General features: G+C 43.2%; 1 protein-coding gene across 1 annotated transcript in view; it reads left to right on the top strand.

Moving 5' to 3' along the window:
• The window catches only part of FBXL13 (F-box and leucine rich repeat protein 13), a gene marked incomplete at its 5' end in the record, with an annotated part of 176,071 nt that overhangs the window by 5,553 nt on the left and 150,248 nt on the right, over positions 1 to 20,270 (top strand). The window contains one exon of the mRNA XM_006036277.3: positions 3,596 to 3,733. Coding sequence (XP_006036339.3) covers positions 3,596 to 3,733 — 138 coding nt within the window. The remainder of the gene's footprint in view (positions 1 to 3,595; positions 3,734 to 20,270) is intronic.

Raw genomic sequence — 20,270 nt, 5'->3', positions numbered from 1 at the left:
AGGAATCAAATGAGGACATCTTTAATTGTCCACTGAAGCCTTATTAATGGGGAATTCATAGGGGAAATTGCTACATTAGATCAGTATTTTTTAACCTTTTTTATTTGCGGACCCATAAAAATTTCAAATGGAGGTGCAGACCCCTTTGGAAACTTCAGATGGAGGTGTGATCCCCTTTGAATTGTAAGTGTGGTTATTCACAAACTTTTGATCATAGTAATCTTTCCTCTAGATGACTGGGGGAAAGATTCCCCATCTTCCCCCTAGTTATATTTCCCTAGGGGTCTGCAGACCACAGGTTGAAAACCACTGCGTTAGATGATTTCCTAGGTGCCTTAGCCACAAGCCTTTTTCTGACAGCACTTTTTAAGAGTATGGAGAATCCATGAAGCCTCTTTCTGTATTGGAGAGCAGTTGTCTTGAATTATAGGCCCCTGACAGACATTAAAAAGAGGGTGCAGTGGGATTTAATGTGCAATCCCAACAATTATGCCTCCAAGCTGAGAGCTCCCCCTGCACTGGCAATCTTTGCTTCTGTGGCTGAGAGCCCAAGATCCAAACACTGCCAGGGCTCCCAGCTGCAGGGGTGCAGCATGTGTCCCCCATGACAGAGCTCTGATCAGCTGACCGGGCTCCCAGCTAATGGGGCAAATGGTATTATGCTTACGTTTTTCATGACCTGATTTTTTTTTCATTTTTTGTTGTAACAGATCACAATTGTCAGTGAACCTTTTGCACTTTCAGTTGCACATTCTAGTCTAATGGACACAAGAAGTTCATAATGAATAACTTGCTCTCCTTTTTATTTATGACAGTCACATCCTGATCTGTTAGCATATGCTCCATCACCAGTAACAACTGAAAAATCCCATCATATTTTTATATGCATTCTCTATACTTTTGTTTGGTTTGTAATGTCACTGCTTTTCTTGTATTTGTACTTCACACTTCTTGCAAGGAGCCAAGTGTGCAATACTACTACAGTTGTTATGCCATACTTTACTTTTTCTGCCCAACTTGGTACATGCATTTATAGGCTAAGTGCGGACAGTCAAACAGTCTGAGGCTGAATCAATTCAATCTTTGCCGGTTTCTCTAAACTGTGTAGATTGAACTAATAAGCAAGTGAACTGACGTTCACTTTTCAAACAAGAAAGGCAGCCAGACCCCTGCAGTGGCCCATACCAGTAGCTGGGGGGCAATAGAGCACACCTCCCAACCTGCTGTGCACTGCAGTCACTGGGGGATTCTCCCAGCCTTGTCCCTTCCTCAGCCTCCAGGCCAGCTGAGAGGGGGTTGGAAGTCTACACAGACTTGGTTCTGCCCTGCGAAACCAGAAGCCCCCCAGAGCCAGGAGCAGGGTTGGAGTCCCCCAGCCATGCCTCCTCCTCAGCCTCTGGGCTGGTTGGGGGGAGGGAAGCCTGAGCAGAGTCTTGGCTCCACCTCCGAGCTGGGAGCCAGGACTGGGGCTAGAGTCCCCCAGCCATGCCTGCCCCCCCACCCCCACAGCTGGCCCACATGGCTAGGAGGACTCCAGCCTGGCTCCCTGCCTCTAGCCCCCACTGTGGGCTTTCCCCCGCAGCCAGCCTGGAGCCTGAGGAAGGGACATAGCTGGGGAACTCCAGCTTGGCTCCTGGCTCCCTAGGGTTGAGTCAAACCCCCTTCCCCCCTCCCTGCCACACTCGGCTGCACTTGGCTGGGGGTCAATTGCTGGGCCAGAAGGGTGGGTTTATACCCAGCCAGCCAGAAGAGTGATAGTGCTCTGGCTAGGGAGCAGAGGGATGGGTCAGACCCTGCTGTGCTGCAGGCAGACAGAACAGTCCAGGGCTGCAAAGCATCCTGGGATGCTGGGGGACTGTGAATTAATTGAACCAGGAGGGGATCTGGGACAGAAATTCCATAGATTGGTTTGATCTTTATCAGTTAAGTCTGATAAACCAGCCAGGCTTATCTTAAACCAGTTTCAGCCATTTGGAAAGCGGTTAAGGTACACTGAACTTCCCTAGCCATAATGTCTAGATATATCTGTTCTCTGATCCATCATTGTTTTAACATAGCTTGTGCTTAAAGACTTGTCCTTCTGTGGCCCAAATTAGAGGAATAGTTTCCATTTTCAGTCCTTCTTTTGAAGGAGCCAAAGGAAGATTGAATTTTCCATATTCTTTTAATGAGTATTTCTTTAAACAAACAAACAAAACTTCTTGCAGTTCTTTTTTTCTCTACTTCTGTTTATATAGCTCTCGTTTTCTGCCCAGTGACTTATAAGAAACTTATTCTTCATGCACATTTAAAATGTTGTTTTCGGTCTCTCTTTTGCTACCTTACATGCTCATGTTCCATGTATCCTTCAAGGCCCTCTGCCCTTTTCTTCCATTCTTTTTGTCAATATATAACCTTTCTATATACGAATTCTTTTCATTACACTACGCAATGGTTATTTCCTCCAAGTTTTCCTAGCCAACTTGCTTAGATCAGTCATTGTCCAATTTACTACTGCAGCTGACTACTGTACTGATAAGTTGAATAACTCACTCTTTTCTTTTATATTCCTTCCTTTTTCCATCAGAAACATTTTCCTTTTAAAGAACTCCAACATACTTATTACATTCAACACTGTTGATATTTTTTAATCTCATAATGAGTTTTTATTCCCTGTAACAATAGGACAGTTCCTTCTTAAGATACTCCCTCATGTTTATCCTGAATGATCTTCATATTTTTTCTTGGGCTTACCATGCCTGAATGCTCTTAGGTGCATGCATCATTCACTTTCTTCTTGCCAGCTGTGCAACTCAAGCTTTAACCCTGTCATAGCTGCTACTGAATTGGCTATTCAACCGAAAGCTGTTTCCAGTTCAGCATTGCTGTGAGAGGATTAAAACTTGAGCTGTGGAGTTTGCAAGGAGACAGTGAGTGACCCGACTCGAGTGAATGACTGCCCCTCTTCCATGTGGCAGGGAAGGGAAGGCAGCACAGTGTCCACATGCCTCCATTCCAGTGCAGAAATCAGCTTCCTGGTTTAAAACATGCATCTCTATTTTGGATTGCTGCTTTTGGGGAAAATGTGCATGTAGTCTGCAAGTAAATATGGTAGTGATCTCTGTAATCATTACATAGACTTTTGTTTTATGCCTCAGCATTGTTAACAGGGATATAATAAAGAAATTAGGTGACCTTGGAAAATCTCACACTGTATTCTTACTGTGTCTTATATTTTTTACCATTGTATTCCCAGTAGAATGCATATGTAAAGTATCCATTCTACCCACAGTGGATTTACTGCAGTTGTTTCAAGCACTCTGATAATTTAGTCAAGTGACACTGTATCAGATGGCTTTACATAGTATAATTCAACATATGTGCAGGTTTCTCAGATGCATTGGTGGTGATGATGATAAATTTGAAAGAGTCTTTCAAATTAAATTAATATAACAATGCTACTAAAAATACTAATTTAAAGTATCTCAGAATTTAATAAATTTATATGGCAGGTTGAAATTACAAATTGGATGAGGATAGTTTTCCAATGTAATAGATATGTCTGGCTTTTTTCCTTTTTAAAATTTTATTTATTTATTTATTTATTTATTTGCAGCAATTGGAAAAGGAAGACCAGGAAGAATCTTTTGATTTACATCATTGTTTCTCTTTAGAACTAATCAAAGACAAAACAGCAACCTCAAGAATAGTCAACTATGAAAAGTCAAATTTACTAGAAAGAGCATTATTACAGGTTAGTAAAAAAATGTGTATAATTGGATCTTTATCTGAGGAAAAGTTGAAGGAAAAGGACTGGATCATTGGTTTACACTAAGAAATAGACCCTCTGCTCAGTTATCCATAAGGGATCCTCTTAGGGAAAAAAGTGATCTTTGTCCCTCATTTTACAAGTTCTAATCTGTCCCTGCTGTATACAATCCAAAAACATAAGTGGGTAGGAGCTTTTCCTTTACCCATTTTTGAAGGGAAAGTGACATTGCTGTACAAAGCTAAATTCTGTTCAGTTCTCTGAGCACTCCTACAGGATTGGGCTCTCTTGAGAGCAGTCTAGCTGCTCAGATTAGGCATTGTCACAGTCTAAAATGTAGATATTGAATGAAGTTAGGGGTTGTGTGTGCTGGAATGGGTATATTCTGGGCACTTTTTGTGACTTGGTACTTAAATTTCAATCCTATTTTAGTACCTAGTTTACTGATCTGGATCGAGCCTTGTGTGGCTTTATTTGCACCTGGGAATAGTCTCACTGTAGTCAATGTGACTTCTTACCATTTTAAGCCTTTTCTCAATCCCAATTTCTGTCTTACCAGAGAAAGGGCAGCAAAATAAAACTTTCAAAGTGTCCACTTTCTTTGTACACTGTATTTGTTTAGTTGGTAGCTTTACTACTTTAGTTAGGTGGTTAAGTCTTGTAGGTTAAAGATTAAAATTAGAATTTCTTTTTAGATTATTTTCAGTTTAGGCTACACACTTACTCTTACACAGGGGTTCCAACAATAGGTCAGAAGTTAAGTTACCAGGATTCAAGGGCATTTTTACATGTGCTCCAACATGTTCTGATTAGAGTGCTTTGGTGTAGACTACCGTTCTAATCAGAATGCTCCAGAGTGCTGCAGTGTCTCATGTATTTAGTGTCTCCGTGTTTCAAAATGGCAGTGGGGGCACTTTAACTAAAGCTTGCCAAACACTAAATACATGAGATTCTGTAGCTGTTTTAATTAGAGTGGCACCTAAGAGCTGCTCTAATTAAAATGCCCCTCTCCCCACCCTGGAGCATGTGTATAGGCACCCCAAGATTTGTTCCTTGTGTGAAGCTTCAGTGCCAGTTGGGGACATTTTTGGTGCTGAATCTGGCTAGGAAAGGAATGTATTTCTGGGCCATGCCCCATACATCACACTTTTTCTAAGCAAACTTAAAACACTAGACAAGACTGCTTGTAGTTTTTTCTTCCTGAGAACTCCATGCAAGCCTCCTTAGAGACCAAGTGGGAAGGTCAAATTTAGGCTTCTGTCACTAGGTCTTCATTACTGCCCTGGTAAGTCAAGAACTCCGATTTGATCATTTGGAAGAATCTGTAAATATCCACCATTATTTCAATATCAATAGCTGACTGGGGCAGAAGAGCACCACAGCAGGAATAAATGAAGGTCTAAGTTACTTTCTCTGGTGCCTGATTAGTCAGGACACAAGAAATATCAGACTTCTGGCTTGTCTTGGGCTCAGACTCCTAAAGGCCAAAAGCCTGGTCCCATGATACCAATTGGTGTAAATATTAATAGTATCCTTCAAATTTATGGATCAAATCTTCCTTGGCATGTACTCTTTGATGCCAGTCTTGGCACTGGGTATAGCTTCATTAGTAAGTCACCTGGTCCCAGGCCCCTAGGTATTATGAGTCATTTTGGAATCGCATTCCTTGGTACATAATAACTCTGTAATGGTTATTTTGGTACTCAAAACATTTATATCAATTGATTTCACTCTGGACCTGGAATTGAAGTTACCTGTCCTAGTGAGGCTGAGTGGTAATATCTAAGCCACTGATTACTGAGCCATCAGTACAAGCTAAGCAAGTATCTTTAGTACCAACCTATCCCCCTTTGAGATGAGGCACTCTGTCACAACCCTTCTACTGGAAAAAATGTAAAAAAACCGAAGAGTGAATCTCTTACTCATTTTAACTACTGCAGAAAAAAGAACAGTTTGGTGTGATCTTGTCATTCATCTCAGATGAGGCAGCGAAGCCCCACTATGCCTACTTCTGTGAAGGACTTGAACATATCCTGAGGCCACATTAAGACAATGGCCGGGACCCGAGATGTACCATTATAAATAGTACATCACATAGGAACACCACATAGAACCCTGGACATCTTATATTTTTCTATATCCAGCAGGCTCAACATATCTATAAATAAATAAGTGTTGCAGCCTGCAGAAGACCTGCAGCATATTCCATCATTTACTCCAGCCACATCTGAGTGATTTCACAGGAGATACCTGGTACCATCCAGGACTACAATATTTTTTATTTCCTACTTGTTTGCGTTTAGGGCTACTGCCCAGCTAAGAGTCTAAACAGTAGGGACCTTCAAAATCCATAACCAGAGAGAGGGTTTAACTTCCATAGTAGTTAATACTTCGAGTAGCATGCACTGATGCCCAGGAGAATGACCTGATAATTCAAGTATGAATACTTGAACTGGGATAAATTGTCTCAATCTATGAACAGCCTACCAAAAGAATTTGAAGGAATTGATGGTCGTTGTAATAAAGCAGGGGTTGTCAACCAGGGGTATGCATAGGCCCAGGTGTACTTGGAAAGGGGCTAGGTGCTGGGGGGTATGTATGGGCAGGTGGGGACAGAGCACTGCATCCCAGAAGCAGGGCCAGGAGGGGATGAGGGCAGCAGCTCCCCTCTGTGGGCTACACAGGTGCTGCCCAATTAGCCAGATGTCAGGGGGAGGTGGGGAGAGCTTGCACATGGCAGCTGCTGCTGCCATCTACCACACCGCACCACCACCGTGTGCAAGTCCCCCCTGCTCTGTGCCTGGGCTCTGCTCTCCCCACTCTGCATCCAGCTGCTGCAACCCCCCTGCTCTGCCAGAAGTGTACCCAGAAGGGGTACACTCCTTTAAAAAGGTTAAAACCCCCTGTAATAGGGGAACAAATGAAGAAGGCCTTTGGGGTCTTCAGCGAGGTCCAAACAATAATTGAGGACCTTCCCTTGGAGGACAGTGACCTTTTTAATTCTAGGAAAGATGAAGCACTCTTGCCCTAGAGGATTCTATGGCAACTCTGTTCTTTGGCTCCTTGTGTTTTAACTCCAAAAAAAAAGGAAGCCAGGTTGTCACTCCTGCAAGCAGCATTCCTGTAATACTACTGTCTGGCTCAGAGGATCTCAGCTTTCAAGAAAAAGCAGATGTTCTACTGGAGGCAACAAAATCTTTGCTTTTTCTTCTGGGGCTTTCTTCAAGAGTTGATTTTCAGGGCAGTATTGAAACTGCCCAAGGATCTTTTCATTTCAACTCTGTAAGGGCAGCCATTTCTAGGAAGCCTGGTCTTGAATCTCCCCAGATCAATGAGTCCTGGAGAATGTAAACAAACGTTATGTTGTTCAATTCCAGTCCCATCCTGCCCGTTCCTTTTTTAGGGATTCTTCTTACAAGATAATAGTAAAGCAAGTAGAGGGTTCCCTCTTGCAATTTGGAGCAGTGGAAGAAGTGCCCTTGGAATTCAGGGGCACGCGATAATTCAAAAGGTAGAAGAATTAATTCCCATTTGTCACAGCACGGGGTCCTGTGGGATGGCCGTGATCTCCCCAAGGCCCCCTTCCCATGCCCAGTTGGCCTGAAGGGCACCCTCACTTCTCGCCCGCCACGTCTTTGATGGAGAATAAATATATGGGAGGCTTCCTTACATCCTCTTGGACACGGTTTGTTGTAATATCTGACCCCGTGGACTCCCGGACCCCTTGTGGGTCCCACTTTGCAATGGGTGCTTCAGGGGCACCCTAGCCTTGTGGGCTATGCGTGTCTCCAACCATCCCTTTACCATGCCCCAAGCCTTGCAGATGGAATTGACGTTGTTCGGTTAGGATCTTGTTATAATTTGGCCCTTTTGTCCTCTCTGGGCCCTGTGCGGCCCTGTCTTGCTCTGCACCCTCTGTGGTGCTCAGGCTCTCCGCTGCCCTGGTCTCACTCTGCGCTTTCTCTGGCACGCGGGCTCTCCACGGCCCTCGTCTCACCCTGCCCCCTTCTCTGGGGCTTCTCCAAGGCTGCCCCCTTCTCTGGGGCACACCACACTGACACTGAGGCTTCTCAACTGCCCCCTCTCTGGGGCTGGGGTCTGTGTACCCCGAATGCTGCACCCTCGCTGGTGCTGGGGTCCCCACACTGCTGTGGGTCCCCTATGAGGCCTCCTCCTTCCCCTAATAGCCTCACCCAAACCACCAGTTTTAAACAGTACACAAAACACAAGCCCCTCGGTTATAACATAAACTGAAGCCGCCCAGCTATAACAACATTACTCAAACCAGCCCAGGGATGCTCCATCCTTTACCAGGCTCAGGGCTGTACCTGCAGTCAGGCCTCGCCTCTCAGCTTGCTCAGGGAGAGCTCCTTCCCCCTGGCTGCTGGCAGGGAACTGCCTTCCTGGCCTCAGCCCCTAGGGTTTATAAGGGAGCCAGGCCCTGCCCCTTTCAGTCAGCTGACCGCTGGCAGGTGTGGGCACTAACTACTCTGGTTGCCCTGGTGATCAACAGCTGGGCTCCTTACTCACTGCTAGGGCTCTTTTCCTAGCAGTTTCCCCTCTTTAGGAGCAGGGCGCCTAAGTGCTCTGCGAGACCATTATTTTCTCTTTCCAAACCAGAATAGGGTTGATGTCCCATTCTGAACTTTTGACATATCAACAAATTCATTTGTTATTTCAAATTCAGGATGGTGATTCTGGCCTCTACAATTTCATTTTTAGTTTATCAGGACTGGTTTGCAGCTGTTAACTTATAGCTGTGGATGCTTATTTCCCAAGAAAAGATCAACTTGGAGTCAACAGAGAAATTGACATTTGTTCTGACTCAACGCATAGAGGTCATAGGAGCAGGTTCCACGTCAGTGAGAGTTTACTTTCCATAAGAAATATTCTGGAAAATAGCAAACTTCATTTAACCAACTTCAGTCTTACCCTAGAACGCTCAGATTTTCTGGATACAGAAATCAGATTTGTATGCCTCGGACTTCCTGGATATAGGGCTTCTCACTCATCTATGTGACAATTTGCCAGTCTACACTTTCTGTTAGGGTGGTTGAAATCAGTGTATCTGTACACCGGACATGCTGGTCCACAAAAAAGTTGTCTCATTTAAGTAGTGGAAAGCCCAGATACCCAGTGGCCTTCCACTGCTTTTCCAGATAACTTTTCTCTGCTCTTCTACCTGTTAAGATTGGTGATCTACTCCACTCAGAAATGAAGTGGGTTTTTAGAAGCACATTCATTTCAAGGATTATAGTCTCCTCAGGCAGCTTGTTCTTACATTAGTATTGCAGAGCTAAGAATAATCTGTTTGGCTTGCAAAGTATTCCTGGCACTGCTTTGGATGCAACAGTTCTATGGCTGATAGACAACACCACAGCTATGCATAATCTCAAGACAGAAAGTAAATTAGTTTTTGCTCTATCAGAAGGATACATCCACAAGTTAACTATCTCTAAAAATGCTACATTCCAAATGGAATACTGCCAATGGCTCTTCACCTTCCCAGTCTTTAAATATCTTAGGAGATCAATTCAACAAACATATTGCTTGTGATTTGTCAGACAACCATAAAAGATTTGATCTGCAGAATATCTTTTACAACGAGGGATTTCCAGTAGACTTGTTTACCACAGACCAGTGGCTCCAGAAAGGCAACAGTCAGGCTATAGGCAGACAAGGTTCTTTGGGTAAATGTGGTGTCTTTTATTAGACCAACTAAATAGTTGGAAAATTGTTCTTTGCGAGCTTTTGGGCAAAACACCCTTCTTATCCTTAACTGTGAAGACTACATAAAAGAAGTCAACAGACTACCCTCTGACACCACCTACTATGAAAAACTAGAGGAAGGTCCAACTCCCCTTTTCACCTTAAAACTCAAAACCACTATCAAATCATTTCCATCTGAACTACAAGAATAATTACAGAACTTGATCCCACCCACTACCCAAACCAAGGGACTTTTTACATGGTCCCTAAAATCCACAAACAAGGGAACCCAGGCAGACCTATAATATCCAACCATGGAGCCCTAACTGAGGAAATATCAGGTTTCATTGAATCTGTCCTAAAACCTCTTGTCACCCAAAAAGCGAGTTTTGTCCAAGACACAACAGACTTTTCTATGAAATCTTAAAAACATAGACCACCTTCCCAGCAATACCCTTCTAGCCACCATAGATATTACCAGCTTATATACCAACATCCCACACCAGAATGGCATTCAAGCCTGCCTTACATAGCTACAAGAGAAAGATTACAACTCAGAGTACAGACCTAAAGATATTGCTGAACTTATACACTTCATCCTCACACACCAACTTCAATTTCAAAACCAACACTTCCTCTAGACCATGGGCACAGCTATGGGCACCAAAATGGCCCCACAGTATGCTAGCCTTATTATGGGCCACATGGAAGAAGAATTCCTCAAGAACTGCACCATCAAGCTCATGCTATACTTAAGATATATAGATGACATCATCATTTGGACCAAAAACCTGCAATCGCTGATTGATTTCCATCACAAATTCATTAATCATCACCCCTCCATCAGATGCTCTCTTGAATAATCCAGCACCAATGTTTCCTTTTTAGACACTATGATCAATATACAGAATGGTAAAATACAAACCACCGTATAAAAGAAACCCATAGACCAATATACATATCTACACAGAACCAGCAATCACCCTAAACACACCAAGAAAGCTGTAATATACAACCAAGCCCTCTGATATCACCAAGTTTGCATTGAGAACACCCGTGATCATCACCTCACAAATCTCAAAAGGGCTTTCACTAAACAAGGACACTCCTCCAGAGAGAGAGATTGTACTTTTGAAAGAGCTACCCAGATACCACATGAAAAATTGCTGCAGTACAAAAAGAAAATCCCCACAAATCACACACAGTTATGACATATCCTTCCCTGGAATCTATACAGAAAATCCTCAAACAATTGCAACCCATACTAAAAGAAGACCCAATTCTTAAAGAGATTTTCCCAGAACCACTTTTCCTAGCCTTTAAACAAGATCAAACCTCACCAGTCTCATCACCAGAAGCAAACTTCCTGTGGCCCAAAACACACTGAATGGATCCAGCCCATGCTGGGACAAGAAATGTAGAACCTTCCAATATATCTCCAACAGTCCCACAATAACTACACCCTACAACAGAGCCATCACCATTCCTGGACCTTATACCTGCACCTCCAGAAATGTAATACATCTCATCCAGTGCACTAAATGCCCTGATGGAAAATATGTAGGAGAAACCAAACAACTGCATACCAGAATGAATGCACACTAAAAATCTATCAAAGAGAAGAATACCCAGTTACCTGTGGGTGCACAGTTCTCACAAGACAACCACTCTCTCTCCAATCTCTCAGTTCTAATCCTCAAAGAGAATTTAGAAAAACACCTTTTGTCGACAAACCTATGAACTTCACGTCATAAATATACTGGATACAAAAAATCATGGACTAAATATAGACATTGGATTTATGGTACATTATATCCTGCCATCTGATAACCCCAGGTAACCTCTCTACATTTTACCAATTACATTCTATCACCAGGTCAACATTCCCCGCTTTGTCCCCCCACCTACCTGTCCCTCACCTGTTGTCTCACCCATGGGCTCTGAACCTCATTGCCACGCATTTGCATTTTCACAGACCTGAATTTTGCATATTGACTTCTATTTCATCCAGGAGAACACAAAACAACAGCAGACTCTCCCTATGCCTGAAGAAGGGTTTTGTGCCCGAAAGCTTGCAAAGAACAATTGTTCCAAGTATTTATTTGGTCTAATAAAAATATTACATTTACCCAAAGAACCTTATCTGCCTATGTCCTTAGACCAACACAGCTACAACCAACATCCCTAAAACAATCAGCCTATAGAACCCTTTTCCAATCCTTTGGACACTTGAATGAATGTATGTTTTTTCTGTTGATCGAAGTGATCCTGAGGGTTCAGAGGAAGCTGAGGCAAGACCCAGAATTGATAATTGTAATAGCAGTAGCATGGGTCCAGCAGCTCTGGCTGTTGGAGCTGCTAAACCTCTCAGTGTATTCCCCTACCTTCCATCCAGTTTAAAGAATAATGATCAGGTCCTTTACATGGACCCAGCATTTTTTGTATCAGACAGCCTGAATGATAGCTAGATAACTCAACCAAAGCAATCTGATCAGCTGATGATTAAACAATTCTCCACAACAGGAAAGCCTTAACCAGACTGACTTGCCCAGATCCAAAGTGAAGCCTCAGCTGTGTCTCTTGTCGACAGCTATGTGAACAATATTGGACTGTTCACAAGCCTTAAAGTAGCTTGTGAAATAGGGAAAGCTAAACTGCATACTTGATGTAGTAATGGCACTGTCCTACACTGACAAGATAAAACCTTTCAGGAATATACCTAGATTATTTGTTTTATTTTTTGGCACAGAGAATTAGGAGTCCAGTTTACATGCTCTTACATCCCCTCAGAATATGTAAAATAATGGACACATGAATGGGGTATTCCAGCTTTTCTGAAGAAAAAAAATGTTGTGACAACATGACACCTGTCCCTTGAACGAAAGTAACCCAACCTGCGGTAATGTTTCCATGGGGAAATTGTTTCTTCCTGGAGCACCTCTTCCTGGAATACTGCTTTATTTGTGTGCATGTGACCTAGGGCAGTTATCTCCAGGTTTCATTAGTGTAGCCCTGGGCTACATGTATCTCCAGCTGGACAGGGACAGATTTACAAATTAGCCACATTAGATCCACCTTGTCTTATCAGTGCACATTCTACTAGAGCTGTTTATCTGAAGCCTGTCTCTGTTTGGAAAAAATTTAGGCCATTGACAAAGAGGTTGGTCTACAACCTTATAATACACTATTTTTAGTAGAGACTTTCAGCTAGGTTGTCTATTTTGGGAGGGCTTTGTAGTATGTATTACTAGCACCTCCAGGCAAACCGATAATTTCTTCTTAGGTACCAAGACTGGTGAAAGAAAGAACGAACAAACCTGGTAGAATCAGTTAGCCACATGGATTTTATGACTTGCCCTCTGCTCTTATTACAGGCTTCCTTTGCTACTGTTCTATATTGGTGAAGGAAATTAGGCTAGTTGGACTCGTTCCACACTTTTTTTTACCCTGAGCAGATGAAGTGGGGAGGCCTTTAGGGCAAGGACATGACCTGAACAAACTCTGTTGGTCAAAAGAATCTGATCTTGCATGCACTGGGTGCATATATGTCAAAGGCAGAATCTCTATGGACTATACAGTTGGAAGAACCACAGTTACCGTAAGATAAGTAATTTAACTTTGGCTAAGAGAGTACCTGAGGTTTAAAAAGCCATTGAATATTTGCTTTTTTATTCAGTTTATGTATCAAATTATTTTTATAGCCTATTTAAATCAAATATAACTGCCAAGTACTACTTTAGTGGGTTAGCAGAAAACATTAATGCTTTTCATTCCTAGAGAAAGTCCAACTCTGAGGTCTGGAGTGGGGTTGTGAAGCAGTTTGCCAAATCTGAGACTGCTTATACCACTGTATGTGTGTGTATGATATAGATATATAGATATATATATAGTTATAGTTATAAAGAACAAGGAGGATTCTATGGACTGAAAAATTAAAAAAAAAATTAAAACCATGGTTATTCACACCACTTTCATGTTGTTTTGCTGTAATTTAGTATATACAAATATATTTATATTTTTTATTGTCAGATACTAAAATCAGCTTTGTCTGATACTTTGAGCACAATTTTCTAACAAGATTTCTCTAAGATGTCCAAATCCCAAAAGTCAGATTTAAAGGAATTTGTGTTCTAAAAGAAATTAAAAATGAGTCATTACCCACATGAAAAAAAGAAGAAACTCTTAATAATAATATGGATATCTTATTAGATGTCAATAGTAGCACTGTAGTTAAGTTAAAAACTTGGATTTTTTCACTTAAGCAATTCTTTCTAGGGAAGAATTCAACCTTGGTGTTTGATTTAGAGCGCACAACCTATGAATAATTACATTTGGGTGCCTGTAGATGTGCTGCAGCGCTGCTCTGACATGCTGTAAATACAGCGCGTTGGAGCAGATTTGATTAATAGAGTCTGCTGGAGCGTGGTAATTACTGTGCTCCAGCCAGCCTCTGCATCTCATGTATTACCATCCCCTGCTTCAAAATGGTGGTGGGGGCATCTGAACTAAAGCTTGTTGAACAAGCTTTAGTTCAAGAACCCCTGCCGCCATTTTGAAGCACGGGGATGCTAATATATGAGATGCTGAAGTATTTTAATGAGAGTAGCCCTTGGAGCCTCTCTAATTAAAGCGCCCCTTCCATCCCCAGAGCATATGTAAAGGTGCCCCTTTTCTCCAGACTAAACATCCTCTAGAAAACTGAGATTTACTCAGTTCTCAGTAGACCACTAAGAACTGAACATCCATTCAGTTCTCAATGATCCATATTATGTAACTTAAAATATAACATCTTCTAAAGGCTTGTTTTCCTGTGGCAGAGTTCTGTGGCTTTCTTTCCTTACACATGTCAAACTCATCTTGCAGTCTGGGCTGGATCCAGATTGTGGGTCTCCTTGTGGGCCACATGTAGCCTAGGACACAAGGGAGCTAAGGCTCTGACCTGGGGCTTATAGCAGTTCCAGCTTTGGTGGCATGAGGTGGGGGCTGGCATCTTGGGATGTAGGGCTGGGGCATTGTGGACAGGTGAAGTGGCCAGAGGACAACCAGGACTGTATCAGCCCTCACTGAGCTTTCTGCTGCTGATCATCATGTCCACCATAGCCTGAGGGCCCTGGCTTCTGTGGCAGATCACTTCCCCTGGCCATGCTGATAGTCCAGTGGGCTGAATAGAGCAGCTCTGTGGGCCATATGTTTGACATTCCTGCCGTACATTTTGCACTACAGAGGATGTTTGGCAGTGGATCCTCACAGAACCAGGGATCCATTTTAAAGGCAGCATTTGTTTGAAATGTGGTTAATTTACTTAGCATTGTTTTCTAATTTGGTTTTTGTTGCTTTTTTTACTTCTACTTCCACGCACAAAAATGTGCACCAGTCTCCATTCGCTGCTGGGGTGAGACCTGCCCCTTTAGGGCACTTGCAAGTAGAACTACTAACTAGGGTTTTCACCTTCCTCTGTTGTGGTTCTTCTCTAAAAGGCTAAATGACAACTTCACAATTATGCTGCTGTTGGAAAATAGCTGCTCTGCTTCTAGAACTCTAGATATAGAATTCTCTACTAGGTTTAGTACTATCAGAAAAGCCTTTCCAACCATTTTGCAATTCAGAACTCAGAAGCTATTACATAACTGACTGATCTTTTTAAAAGGTATAGTGCCAATCTAACTCCCTACCTTTGCTATTAAATAGAAATAAAGGCCAGTCAAGGACACATTGGAATGAGCAATAACGCATGCTGGTTCTGCCTTCTCAATTTGTATGTAGTTGCCAAAGGAACTGATGCGCATCTTGAACCTACAATTTCTGAGTATGCTCTCTGTGACTTCTATCAAACACTTGAATGTTTAAGATAGATACCTTTTAGGTATCTGTCTTATATGAAATCAGGTTTTACTTAGATCATATTTATTTAATTTTGACAAAACCCACTTTAGATATAATCATCATGGGATGCCAATATCTGAAGATTTTAGGCTCACATAAAGAATTTCTAATCCCATGGGAATTGAACTTGAAAATTTCACAAGATCCTTATGTGCATCCTTACTCATGTAAATTAAAAAAAAAATTGGCTGCAGACAACTCCATGAACCCCAGAATAGTAAAAAAAATGACTTTCTTCCTTTGTTTTTATTTCAGAGTTGATAGACTATGTAAGGAAGCTTAAAAAATCTACATTTTCCCTGTGATAAATCAAATTATGGATCACAGTAAAGTATACAGAATCATCCCATCCCCTCAGATTGGTTGCACATAATGAATAGGTTGCAAAAACAATAATGTGTATCCACATTCTAGCCAGCAAAAGAAGACCCAACTCCTAAATTAAATATGCCTTTATGAAGTATAACTTACATTTAAGGAATATTTCCAGGTTTTCCTTTGTGAATATACTATGTATCAAATAGAAAATGCCAGAGAAATCAATCTGACCAACTCATTTGCTGAACATATTGATAAATTCAGAATTGCAGAAAAGCAGGTGCTAATTTAATCTTTAAGTGCATTACTAGCTTTCATGTTTTCAACTCTAGAATGTTTGCTTTGCAACATGTTGAAATTTATGAAATTTTGCAGTCTAATTTCTTCAAGAAAGATTATTAGAAACAGCAGTTTGGAGACAACTTGGTATCAGGCTTAACTTCATTGGAAAATACATTTAAATTGTTAGTTTGTTCTACTCCATTTTTAGATTCTCATATCAAAGTATTATTTAGGACATTCCAAGCAAAGCACTAAGAATTTGGGCATTTTTTTAAAAAAGGACTTTAGATAAAATTGATGTAACTAAGTCCAAGACTCAGCTGCTCTGTAGCTCTGTTGGTGCCTAAATTCATAAGCTGCCTCACTGTTTAAACTTTAAAGCTTTCAAAAAGTCTAGAGTCTTGCTTCTGCGCACCCCCAGAACTTCCTCCTTCTGAGTAACTTAGTGCCTAACTACCTCCTAAACGTGATTGGGATCCACAACTGAATGAAGGAATACCTCACTGCCTTGGGGGTGGGGGTTGGAGTGTGGAACTAATTCAGGATGTTTCTTCAGACTACCCCTAATACACATCAACAAAATTAGGCACCTCCCAGAATACAGTTGCAGCTTCTTATTACAGTGGAGCCATATGAAGTGGTAATAGTGGTGTGGCTTGGCTTTTATACAGTAACTAACTCCCTATGGTTGGAGCACTGACTCAGGATATAGGAGGTCTGGCTCCAAGTCCTCTTCAGCCTGAGGTGGTACAAGTCCATCTCCCAGGACAGTGCTCTAACCACCATGTTATGGACTAGGCTTGGTTGGAGTATTCTTTTCCCCTCCAGTTGAAGTTGTGCCACTGTAAAGAAAAGAAATCCAAATGTATTAGGCAAGCAGGAAGGAAGATGCATGACCCTGTGGTTAGAACATTTATCAAGGAGGGGGGATTCCTGGGTTGTAATCTCTGGCTGTCTATACATATGCTTGGCAGTTGGGGTGGGGAGACAGCGTTTCAATTAGAGAGGTTCTCAGGCAGCCATTCTAATTAAAATGCCTCACCATTAAGTGAATTAATCCCCTGCATGTTTCAAAATGGCCATGAGATGCTTTATTTAAACCTCATTTGAAGAGATTTAGTTAAAGCACCCTGAAGCCATTTTAAAACATCCAGGGGACTTAATACATGTAACTCTTAGATTAAGATGCTTTCAAGTCAGCAGGGTCAGATGGCACACATCCTAGAGTAGTAAAGGAATTGGTTGAGATCATTTGAGAGCTATTGGCTGTCATCTCTGAGAGCTTCTAAAGGTTGGGTGAGGTCCCAAGTGATTGAAAAAGGGCAACTGTAGTGGCCATCTTTAAGAATAGGAAGGAGGACCTGGGGAATAGAGACCAGTCAGTCTGACCTCAATACCTGGAAGGATTGTGAAGCAGGTCATCAAAGAATCTATTTTGAAGTACCTGAAAGAAAACAAGATAATCAGGAACAGCCATCATGGGTTGACCAAGAGCAAATCATGCCTGACCAACCTAATTTCCTTCTCTGATAAGGTGGCAGGCTCTGAGGATGGGGGGAGATGTAATACATTGATTTTAGCAATGGTTTTAGCCTGGCTTCCCTTGGGCACGTGGATCATGCAGGCAGCCAAGCTCCCCATACCAGCTCAGGTAGTAGAGCTCTCCCCTGCTGGGTGTGTAGCACCACTCACCATCTCCTGGCTTCTGGGTCAGGAGCAACCAGGGGAATTTGAAGGGAGTTGGGAAGGAGCCCACAGGCTGTACACTAACCCTTTGGGGACCAGATTTGGCTAGTGGGCTGCAAGTTGAACAGCTCTGAGCTAAGGAAGTATGAAGTAGATTAAATTGTGCAAGGTGGATATGTAAGTGGTTGAGCATGATGGTCCAATGATAAATCATCAATGGTTTCATGTCTACTTGGGGGGAAGTATAGAGTAAGTTCCCCAGGGCTCTGTTCTATGTACAGTATTGTTTAAGATCTTCCTTAATGATTTGGACAATGGGATTGAATGCACATTTAGAAAATTTGCAGATGATGCCTATCCAGTTGGGTGGAATGGCAAACATTCTGGAGGGTAGGACTAGGATCCAGAATGACCTGGATAAACGTGAGAAATGGTCTGAAATGTATCAGATGAAATTCAGCAAGTGCAAGTGCAAAGTCGCTTGGGACAGAATAACTGCATGCACAAATTCAGACTGGGGAATGATTGGCTGGGCTGTACAGAAGGATCTGGGGATTACAGTGGCCCATAAGATGCATGTGAGCCAACAGCATACTCTTGTTGCAAAAAAAAGCTAACAGCATACTGAGCAGGGGGCTGGACTGGGTGACCTCCTGAAGTCCCTTCCAGCTCTGCTTTCTTATGATTCTGTGATATCCAATCTGTTTCTATACTTTGAAATAACACCTGGGGCAGCTACCCTGTTCGTCATCCTCTGCCCCCTACCAGTTACACTGAGTCCCTACTCATATGGGTAGTTCTCTTGAATGCAAACTGTCATTGGTTAAAATGCAGACAATCATGTTTCCCCTTCTGTACACTCTTTTTCCTTTTTCTCTCTTTCCTTCCATAATGAAACTTAAAGATTCAATAGGAGGTATGAAAAATGCCCTTATCAAGATTTGGTTAGTGCATAGGTGCTGAATGTATGGGGCCTGAGAGCCCTGGCCCCCCTTGGGAAGATGGTAGGTTTACCACCCATCCCTAATTGGGCAGAACAGTCCCAAAATGGGAACATCAGGTCCCAGTCCTGGGTTGCATGACTCCAGGATAGGATTTGTCCTAAATTCCCAGTACCATGCAGGGATCTGGCTTTTCCATTCACTGCAGAAAAAACATGGGAAATGGCGGGTTTCCCCTTGTAGGCTGGCAGAGTTCCAATCTGCAAGGGACTGCAGGGAGCAGGACATGGGCCAGGAATACACCATGCATGTGGCCAGGAATACAGCCCCAGGCAGTGGTGGAGAGCAACACCCCCAGCTGCCTGCAGGTAAGTCTGGGGGGAGGTGGGGGGCAGATTGAGGCCCCCATGGTGAGGGAGAGAATGGGGCAGGGACTGAACCTCGGGGCGCTGCCAAGCCAGGGCAGTGCATGGGGCCCAGGGCTGGGATGGGGAGCAGGACAGAGCTGTAGGCATCTTGTTCAGGGGGTGAGGGGGCAGCTCCCTGCTGTTGCTTACACTTCTGGGGAGGGGGACACGGGGGTGGGGGGGGAATGTGGCTCCCAGATTTCAAAGCAGGGTGGGGATGGATGCGGGCTGCTTGCTGTGGGTTGGAGCTCCCTGGCCTTCTCCCCTCCTGCGGGAGCCCCGCGCTAGCCACACTGCTGTGATGAGGTGCCCCCTGCCCACTCGGCAGCAGCAGAGGTGGTGTGGAGTTGTGCCCCCTGCTGCTGCCAGGTGGGCAGGGGGCACCTTGCCATGGTGGTGTGGCCAGTGCGGGGGTCCCGGGGGGAAGCAGGGCAGGGAGCCCTTAGCCTGCGGTGGGCTGCCTACATCCACCCCCATCTCCCTATGGGCTCTGTTCAGCTCTGTTCCAGTTTTGCTGCTGGGGGACATCATCTTAGGCTACCCCCATGGCAAAATTAAAAGTCAGCGCCTATTCATTGGTGGGTAAGGCCAGAAGTTACACATAACTTAGGAGTAAGGCAGCTTGGTGCCTGGGACAGTGGGATATATGGGGACAGTGGCAACTTCTGGCTGCTGCTGTGCTGCCAGCATGATTGTGTGGCTGCAGCAGCAACTGTTATTTTATCACCCCCCCAAGTTGGTGCTGGGAGCTGCTGCCCAAGTCATCCCACCATAGCTACTCTACTGAGTAACACAGTCTCATGTGAGGTGGAAGATATGGGCTTGAGTGCCCCTGAAGCTCAGGAAGGCATACAACTGGTGTCTTTATTCTCAGTTAGTGCTTTAACCAATAACCTATTTATTAAATGGAGGCACCACCACTATTCCTGAAAATAAATTAAAATAAAATAAAAAGAAAAAAGGACTTTGATTAGTTCCCTGATAACATCTTTTCTCTGGAGAGGATTCTAAGCTGTCAAGGTTCCTTTGGTGAATCTGATATCTTTTATTAGACCAACCCAAATAGTTGGAAAATAGTTATTAAGCACGCTTTCGGGTTCAAAAACCCTTTGTCAGGCTAAGGAAGTTCAGCAGCTGGTGTGTGCTCTTCCTGGATGGAATGAAAAGTAAAGAAGCCAGTGGCTGGGCTGGTATGCATACAAGATAGGTAGTCAGTGAAAATGTAGATTGAAGAGTCAATGGGTGAGAGACAGGCTAGGTGCGGGAGGGGCGGGGAAAAAAGGAGAGATAACCGGG

The sequence above is a fragment of the Alligator sinensis genome, unplaced genomic scaffold (genome assembly GCF_000455745.1).
Source record: "Alligator sinensis unplaced genomic scaffold, ASM45574v1 scaffold896_1, whole genome shotgun sequence".
Lineage (NCBI taxonomy): Eukaryota > Metazoa > Chordata > Crocodylia > Alligatoridae > Alligator > Alligator sinensis.
The sequence above is the reverse complement of the archived record's forward strand: the minus strand, read 5'-3'. Positions and strand labels throughout refer to the sequence as shown.